Source organism: Gekko japonicus, unplaced genomic scaffold, assembly GCF_001447785.1.
Source record: "Gekko japonicus isolate JY-2015 unplaced genomic scaffold, Gekko_japonicus_V1.1 scaffold1, whole genome shotgun sequence".
NCBI classification, from domain to species: Eukaryota; Metazoa; Chordata; class Lepidosauria; order Squamata; family Gekkonidae; genus Gekko; species Gekko japonicus.
Genome location: NW_015164181.1, coordinates 299,516 through 308,256, shown reverse-complemented (window position 1 = coordinate 308,256; position 8,741 = coordinate 299,516). Strand labels below are relative to the sequence as shown.

At 45.5% G+C, this 8,741-nt stretch overlaps 1 protein-coding gene across 5 annotated transcripts in view; it reads left to right on the top strand.

Moving 5' to 3' along the window:
• The window catches only part of SLC8A3 (solute carrier family 8 (sodium/calcium exchanger), member 3), a 244,412-nt gene that overhangs the window by 216,322 nt on the left and 19,349 nt on the right, over window positions 1-8,741 (top strand). For all 5 annotated transcript variants that reach the window (XM_015407999.1, XM_015407997.1, XM_015407998.1 and 2 more), the window contains exons 5-6: window positions 3,420-3,544; window positions 6,379-6,478. In XM_015407999.1, coding sequence (XP_015263485.1) covers window positions 3,420-3,544; window positions 6,379-6,478 — 225 coding nt within the window. The remainder of the gene's footprint in view (window positions 1-3,419; window positions 3,545-6,378; window positions 6,479-8,741) is intronic.

The following is an 8,741-nucleotide window of genomic DNA, read 5'->3' as shown; positions in this document are numbered from 1 at the left end:
CCTCAGCCACAAGGCTGGTGCTTTGTCAGGGCAATAGCTCAGCGAGCTGCACAGCAGAGAAGGCTGCCCAGCGCCTTTCAATGGTTCCCCCGCCTTCCTTCAGCAGCAGCGCCAGGGAGGGTCTGGCCTAGAGGAAACGAGCTGTGTCTCCTGGAAAGCCGGACTCTCTCCTGAGGAAGACACTTCTCTTGGTTCCTGTGTGGGCCTAACTGTGACTAACTGTCCCCTCAGTGGCTTTTGGTAGGCAACCAACTTCTGTCAGTAAAAAAAAAAAGGGGACTTTCAGCAAACCCCCTCCCCCGCCTACTGCCATCTTGGCCACTTTCCTGTCAGAATACATTTAAACTGGCTCTCCTTTTTGGCTCAACCATGGCTGGCTGGCTAATGAGGTGGGCCAGGGACCATCAAACCGTCCTCTTCAACCCCCTGCTGTGTGGCTGACTTTCCTCTAGGGTTGCCAGTCTCCAGGTGGGACCTGGAGATCTTCTGCTGTTACAATTGATCTCCAGATGACAGAGATCAGTTCCCCTGGAAAAAATGGCTGCTTTGGAGGGTGGACCCTATGGTATTATCCCCTGCTGAGTCCTTCCATTCCCCCCCCATGCTGCCCTCCATGGGATCCACCCCCCAAATCTCCAGGTATTCCCCTAATCAGAACTGCCAACTGTACTGTTGTTAGGCAACCAGGTTCTGTCAGTAAAAGGCCCTTTCCACACCTATTTTGGTTTTTGGGAGAAAACTCATTGGGGCCAGTCCTGATAGGGTTGCCAACTCCAGTTGGAAATTCCTGGAGATTTGAGAGATGGAGCCTAAAGAGGGTGAGGTTTGAGGAGGGGTGGGACCTCAGACAGGTGCAATGCCATGGACTCCATCCTCCAAGCCAGCCATCCCTCATGGGGAACCAGTGTTGCCAATCTCCAGGTGGGGGCTGGAGAACACTCAGAATTACACCTGCTCTCTAGAAGGGAGGGAGAAGAGATGGAAATCTGAAGCCGGGGGCAGATAACGGTAGGTTGACGGTAGACTGGGAGGGAGATGGAGTTGCCAACTCAAGGTGGGAAATTCCTGGAGATTTGAGAGATGGAGCATAGAGAGGGTGAGGTTTGAGGAGGGGTGGGACCTCAGACAGGTGCGATGCCATGGACTCCACCCTCCAAGACAGCCATTCCATCATGGGGAACCATTGTTGCCAGTCTCCAGGGGAGGGATGGAGATCATGCAGAATTTCAACTGCTCTTCAGATGGCAGAGATCAGTTTCCCAAAAGAAAATGGTGGACTCTCTGTCATTATATCCTGCTGAGGTCACCACAGCAAATTGACACTGAGTGCCCAAGGCCGGGGCACTCTCCCAGAGCCTCTTCCTAGAGCTCCTTATATTTATTTCCACAACGGGCCTTATTCCTAGTTTGGAATATTGTGTAGACTCACAGGAACTGATTGGCCAGTGTGTGAGACAGGATGTTGAACTAGATGGACCACTGGTCTGATCCAGCAGGGCTCTGCTTATGCTCTTATATTTAAATCATGTTTGTATTTTGACTAACAAATAATATAGTTAATTGGGTTTGTCTGTGTCCTTTATAAAATTTATGTATATGTGGCCTGGCCCGACAAAGTGATATTTATGTCAGATCCGGCCCTCACAACAAATGAGTCCAACACCACTGGCCTAGAGGCCAGGCCATTTTAAAGACTATTTTGAACATCTGGCTCTTTCAAACAGTGGCCAAATGATCTGGGGAAAATAAAGAACTTTTGAAATTCTGTACTCAAATACCACCCCTTGTCTCTGAGTTTGTTAGCTATTTATTTTATTGAAATATGTTGTTATGTCAACTACCTTTGATACAGGTCCACAGCCAAATCTATTACTGGGTCACTTATAGGAAGCATCACATGGTACTGATGCCTCTGATGCGTTCTTCTATCTTGATTTGTTATCCCTTCCTATCCTGAAAGCTCAGGCATGGCTTTTCACACGCTTCATTTTGAGGGCAGTTTTTCATCTTTCATCCCAAGACATGAAATCCTCTAACCTGCACTTCCCTGCACCTTTTTTAAATGTTAGCAATCATCTAGAGAGGCTACAATGTGAATGAGGTCAAAAGACATGGATGTGTGCACGTGCATACTTATCAAGCAAGCTTTATATATGTACTTTAACATAAAGACACAAGAGAATGCTGAAATGCGAAGAGGCATTTTATCACCAAAAGGGGATATATTTTCTTCACTGCAAACACAGAAAATATGTAAAAACATGGAAGTTTTCTGAGAAGTATTCTTATATTAATTAGAGAAAGAAATAGTTGTGTGTTGATTCCCGCTCCCATAAAAAATAGCATGGGCAGCACTAGGTCAGTGTCATGAGATATAAGAACACAAGAGCCTGTTTTATATGGAATGATGTTTCCTCCTTGGTCAGTTCACGTTGTTGAATGCTTCTGTTTTCTTTCTGAAATCTTGGCTTGTTTTCAAAAAAAAAATTGGCATCTACTAGCAAAAGATTTGGGGTGGTATGAAAATGTACGGGGCCATCCTGCTCAAATAAATCCTTTTACACTTTTGACTTTTCTGAATGTGTGTTATCAGTTTACAAGATGATCTTCTGAGTGGGAGGGGGGGTGCTGATGTATAGGGAATATGTCAGATTCATTTCCTCTCCCATTTAATGTGGGATCACTTAGCCTCTGCTACAACATCTTCATGTTGCATGTTTCCCTGCCCTCGTGCCACATCATTGGCTGCTACTGGCAGGGAAATGTCACAACACATGAAATGGAGTTCATCTATCTAAAAAATAGGCTAGCCACATCTCAGCTCAAAAGCCCTCAGAAATAAAATACCATGCTAGAATCACTGAGGCCACAATCCAGCACACGTTCAAGTCTGCTGCTTCAGTGGATTTAACTTTACCTATCTTTGGGATGGATTGTTCCCTAAGAAAACCTCCAATGTAGAAAACACAATTGAAAAGAAAATTAAAAACAGCATTTTTTAAAAAAAAGTAAACGATCAGTTCTGCCATTTTTAACCAGATTTTGGATTCCATAGCCTCCCCACAAACTTTTCCTTTAGACATTGTTTTTATCTCTTCACACAGCAGTTCTAAAAGATAATGTTTGAAGGGCAGAACAATTGATTGGCTAAAGCTCTGTGCATGTTTCACTCAGTATCTGACTACAAGTTGGTAGCATCCCTTTTTAGTTCCCCCACCTTTCAGCATTGACATCTGTCATTTAAAAATAAGTCATCCTTCTATTGCTTTCATGCTTTTTATGTTGGGTTTGTAAAGTGGGTTTGTAACGTTGGGTTTGTAAAATCCCTACCTCCCCAACTCAGCTTTTCTGTCCAGTGTCGTCTGCCCAGTGTCAGGAGTGTGGAGGACATTCTCTGTATGTTGTTGCTGTTCCCACAGAAGTGGCAGAAAGGAAGCTGACAATGGAAGAGGAGGAAGCCAAGCGGATTGCAGAAATGGGGAAGCCAATACTGGGTGAACATCCCAAACTGGAGGTCATAATTGAAGAGTCCTATGAATTCAAGGTCAGTGCTGTGCACCAGGCTCTTGGGGAGGGAACATGAGAAGGAGCTACAGGAAAGAGATTCACCAGAGGAGGAGGGGGAGGGAAGAAATAAGGGAGAAAGAAAAGTGCAACATGTGAAAGGGAAAGCCACTGTAGAGGGATAAAAAAGAGGAATGTAGTCTATGGGAAAAAGTCATAGAGCAGATGGGAGAATTAGAATAAAAAGCTGCTGTGAGGAAGAGAGAGAGCCTGAATTCAGATGTCATGCTAAGCTGTAGTTCATTTAAGCCCAGTTTGTGCAACTAACTTTGTATAGTTTACTAGATGTAAGTGATATGCAAATTCTAATTTGTATTCTTCTTGCCTCTTTTCCCACATTCCAATGGACCGTATGTGGCTGTGGTCACACACACTATATAATCCACTTTCAGTGCACTTTCCAACTGGATTTTTACTGTGTGAACTGGCAAAATCCAGTTGGAAAGTGGATTGAAAGTGGATTGAAAGTGTGACCACAGCCTGTCCTCCTTGTACTGCCATCTCTGTTGCTAGGGGCCTGTGAGTGGCTTTGTAACTTCAGAAGTCACAGCAAATCACAAGTAGTACACATTGTGGCCCCGGTCACACAAAAGGTTTTCGGCTGGGAGAGGGATGGATCGGGGGCGCAGCAAACGGGCGCGATCCCACCGCAACATCTGGGAAACGTTGCGTGCCCGTCCCCGATCCGGCCCTTCCGGCCGAAAAACCGCATCAACAAAAAACCACCTCCGGAGGTGGTCTTACCGGAACGGCTGTGGCAAGCGCAGCTGTGAGATCACCAGCGCATCCTTCTGCTGGTGCATCCCCAGCTCCTGGCCGAACTGCGCATGCTCAGACATGCGCAGTTCGGCAGCCTCCCGTCGCTGTCTCTCCGGCATCTGATTGTGCCGGGGAGCAATTGCGTGGCTGCTCACGGGATCTGTATGATCCCGCCACCACGTGCCTATTTTGGTGCGGCTTTTAAAAGCCGCACTTTTGCCCGACTTTTCCCCCCCGTGTGGCAGGGACCTGTGGTTAGCAAACCAGCTACACACTATAGCTTAAAACCTGGTTTGCTCCTAACCAACACCCCCTGGTTAGCTGGAATGATAACCACATGCAGTTATCACAACTAACCAGGTTGTAATCATGCTTGGGTGTATAAATTACAATCTGGATGCATCTGTAGGTTAGCCACCACAATGTCAGAAAGCTGGGTAGCCCTACAGAGACCTGTAATCATTTCCTAATTTATGACTGCTCAAAATAGAAGCCAGCCAATTCTGAGTCCAAAATACATCGTTTGAGAGCCAATTTTAAAAATTTATTTATTTATTCAGATAATTTATATACTGCCTATCCAGAGACCTGCTCAAGGACCCTCAGCTTGGTCTGGTTGCACCCAAACATTGTATAATCATGTACAAGTGTGGGGGGGAGGGGTCTAATATTCTAGTGATTTATCATTGAAGCTCATAAAGAAACAAGGCAGCTAGGAACCCTAAACCAGAGCAGAAACCAAACGGGTCACCCAAAGGGTTCAGCATTGTATTACTTCATTATACATTCAGACAACTGAAGAACAGGTAATAAATGTTGTATTTTAGCATTGTACAGCCTCAGTCTATGGGATTATATTTATAACTGCACTATTTAAAAAAATAATCAGACATTTTAATATATGTACAGTTAGATTATTTTCATTTTTTTCAGTGTTTCATTTTCCTTACTGCCCATTGTAACATATGGGCCTTACAGCTAGTTATGGGCACAGGAGGGAACTAGTTTTATTAGGAAGCCAAAACTGATTTCTGAACAGAATAGCAGGCCAAAGTTCTGAGCAAACAAGCACTCTAAGGTGTGGCCTGTCATTGTCCCATTGTCCCACTGCCAAATTCATCTATTTCATTTCTTATCTGGCAACCGGAGGGTGAGGGCAAATTTCACGCAAGGCTGCCAGTTGGTTGTCTTCATCATCAAGGGAAACTAATAGGCCATTGAGACCACCATCTCTTCTGCCCTGTGGCAATGGCTACAGTGTTACAGTAATATTTATATTGGATATCTATTCCCATATAAGGTAACAAGCGAGCATTTCCAGTTCACTGATGCCGTGTGTAATGAGCACACAGAAGTTCAAAGCCAGACTTAGTTCAGCGTGGCTTTTCTTCCTTTCAGAAAGCCCATTTGCTTTGGTGTTAGTGACAAACCTATCTAAATCCTCTGCTGATGACACCCACGCAAAGCTTCAGCCTGACTCAACTGGCCACTTCCATTTGTGAATGGAAACTGAAGAGCCTGTGAGGAAGCTATTTGGAGAATGACAAGGAACAACTCAGTAGAAAGACAAATTCCTGAAAAGAGAAAAGCCTTTGACTAAGAACGGAAACGATCTATATGAATTAATGAGTTGAAGGCCGAAAGCTGTTATTAGTAATTGACAAGGTGGCCTATTTCACAATGGCATTGCAGCTTGTTGTCATAAAGTTTGTTTGGCTGATATGTTTGTTGTTTGATCTTTTTTGTTTCTTAACTATAATTATGAGACTGGGGCTTATGAAATTAAGAAGCTCTCTATTGTCAATCTAGAGCAAAGGTGGCCAAACTGCAGTTCCGGAGCCGCACGCGGCTATTTCACACAGTCTAATTTAATGTTAATAAAAAGCAAATTTGCATATTTTTCAATAGAAACATATGTGTAATATTTGTTCATGTCTTGTGGCTCTCAAACATCTGACTTTTATTCTGTGTGGCTGTTACGTTAAGCAAGTTTGGCCACCCCTGATCTAGACGATTTCTCACAAGCAGGTTACTTTGTGTTTCTGTCATTAACAGAGTACGGTGGACAAGCTGATCAAGAAGACAAACCTGGCCTTGGTTGTAGGGACACATTGCTGGCGGGACCAGTTCATGGAAGCCATTACTGTCAGTGCAGGTGAGACGAGGCTAATGTTGCTAATGTCTGGGATTCCACAACACAACCCAGGCAGCCATCACTGTGAGGAAAGCATTAATCACCAGTGCTGGAACAAGCCATTGTTCTTCCTTCCCATCTCTTTCACAGAGGCTCAGCTTTGCAGACTGACCTGGCATTTTGTCTTTCATTCTACTTGTGATTAATAGTTAGTCAGTGAGGTGAAGTGGTTTGAGTGTCAGACTAGGACCTGCGAGACCCCAGTTTAAATCCCCCCTACTCTGCCATGGAAGCTTGCTGGGTGACCTTGGGCAAGTCACATACCCTTCCTTCCTTCAACAGTCAATGTGTTGTTGTGAGGATAAAATGGAGAAGGAGAGAACAGTGTAAGCTGCTTTGGGTTCCCATTCAAGAGAAGGGGGGTATAAATAAAATAAACAAACATTTTGTTCTCTCTCTTTTTCATCCGCATAACAGGTTGGCTCTACTGGAGTGTTTCCACAGACAGGAGTAGTTCTGCTCAGAGGTCATTTCGGGGGGGATCGCGGGGGATCGCAGTTCCCCCGGGTGAGGTACGGGGGCGGGGCACATGACGAAGCCCCGCCCCCTGCTTCCGACCACCCCGCTTTCAGCCCTCATTCAGCCAGGAGGAGGCAGGAGAAGAGGGAGGGTAAGTTGCTTCCTCCCTGCCTCTCCCCACCCCTGCCTGCCTGGGGCCAGGGAAGGCCTTTGCGGGGCTTCCTTGCACTCCTGCCGGCCTTGCAGGACCACCGCCAGGCCCCTCATGGGGCTCGGCAGTGGAGCTGCAAGTCCGGCGGCGGTGGCCGGGACCGTTGGGGGCGGGGCGTGTGGCCTCATGACACACTTCCGGTGATGTCAGGGGGTGTGGCCTTATGACACACTTCCGGTGATGTCAGGGGGTGTGGCCTTATGACACACTTCCGGTGATGTCAGGGGGTGTGGCCTTATGACACACTTCCGGTGATGTCAGGGGGTGTGGCCTTATGACACACTTCCGGTGATGTCAGGGGGCGTGGCATATGCTAATGAGTTATGCTAATGAGTTCCCCTAGCTCTTTTTCTACGAAATGACCCCTGGTTCTGCTCACAGAGCAGACCATTCTCACCTCTCCCTCCTGCTGCAGTCCCTACAAATGAAGCTTCTGAAGGGGACATTTTGATCTGCAGTGGGCAGGGTGTGGTGAGAAAGTTGCACTCCACAGGCAGAAACCCTTCTTTCCACAGAAATGCTCTGGTGGCTCCAAGACACTGGACGGTGAATAGATCTTGAAAGAACATTTGTCTGTTTCATCACCTCCTTTTAACCAGTTCATTAATTACATTTTAATAAATCTGCACTTGCTACAAACTTTGAAACAAGTGCCTGTTTTAGATAACTGAGGAACGCATGAGATACCTTACAGTATGATAAGCAAAGGCTACCACATGGATCCATGAAGTTTTCTTATACTGAGTCTGACCATTGGTCTATCTGTCAAGGTCACAGACAGTCTTCCAGACTATGTTAGAAGAAAGTTAATATGTCATTTTTCATTTCCTAATACAGTAACACACTAGAACCAAAATAGCCTCAAAATTTACATGTGTTTCTTTAGTTCTCAGCTCCTGCTGATTAAAATTAGCCCTTGCCAATTAAAATTGGTTCTCCCCCCCTGTCTTAATTAACATTTTAGGGGGTTAATCTACTAATCTACCTAGTTTTAATGTTTATCCATTCAATAGTGGCGTCAGGATTGAATGATTAGAGCACTTAATTCTTGCTGTTTTCAGCTAAACTTGGGCAGCTAATTGCCATGTGTGCCTGTGGAAACCTTAATTCTCAACTGTTAGGCATCCTTTTAAAAAATTACCTTTGTGGCTGGGAATTTCAGTGAACTGAACACTGAGGATTAGGCACTTCCCTTTTAGAACTGCAAAAGCATTTTTTGCCCAGCAGAATATAAAAGGGAGAGTGAGTAAAAATGCCAGCACCTGCTTCTCTCGCAAAGCCCTACAGTCAGTATCAACTCAGTTCATGGGGCACCATGGCTTGGCTACCTCACATTCCTACTGGAAAAGGAGTTGATTTCCAACATGCCCACAGCCATGGCCAGCTGTGAATTGCTTTTGCTGGAGCTGCACGCAAGCGTGTGCAGATGCCTTATTACTCATGAACTTGCTGGAAACACTAGTGAGTGAGATGTGAGAGGTGGTCAGAGGACACAGAGGAGTGCAAGAGATCTGGTCATGCCCCTGGCACTTCTTTCTGTGAAGAGATTCTGTG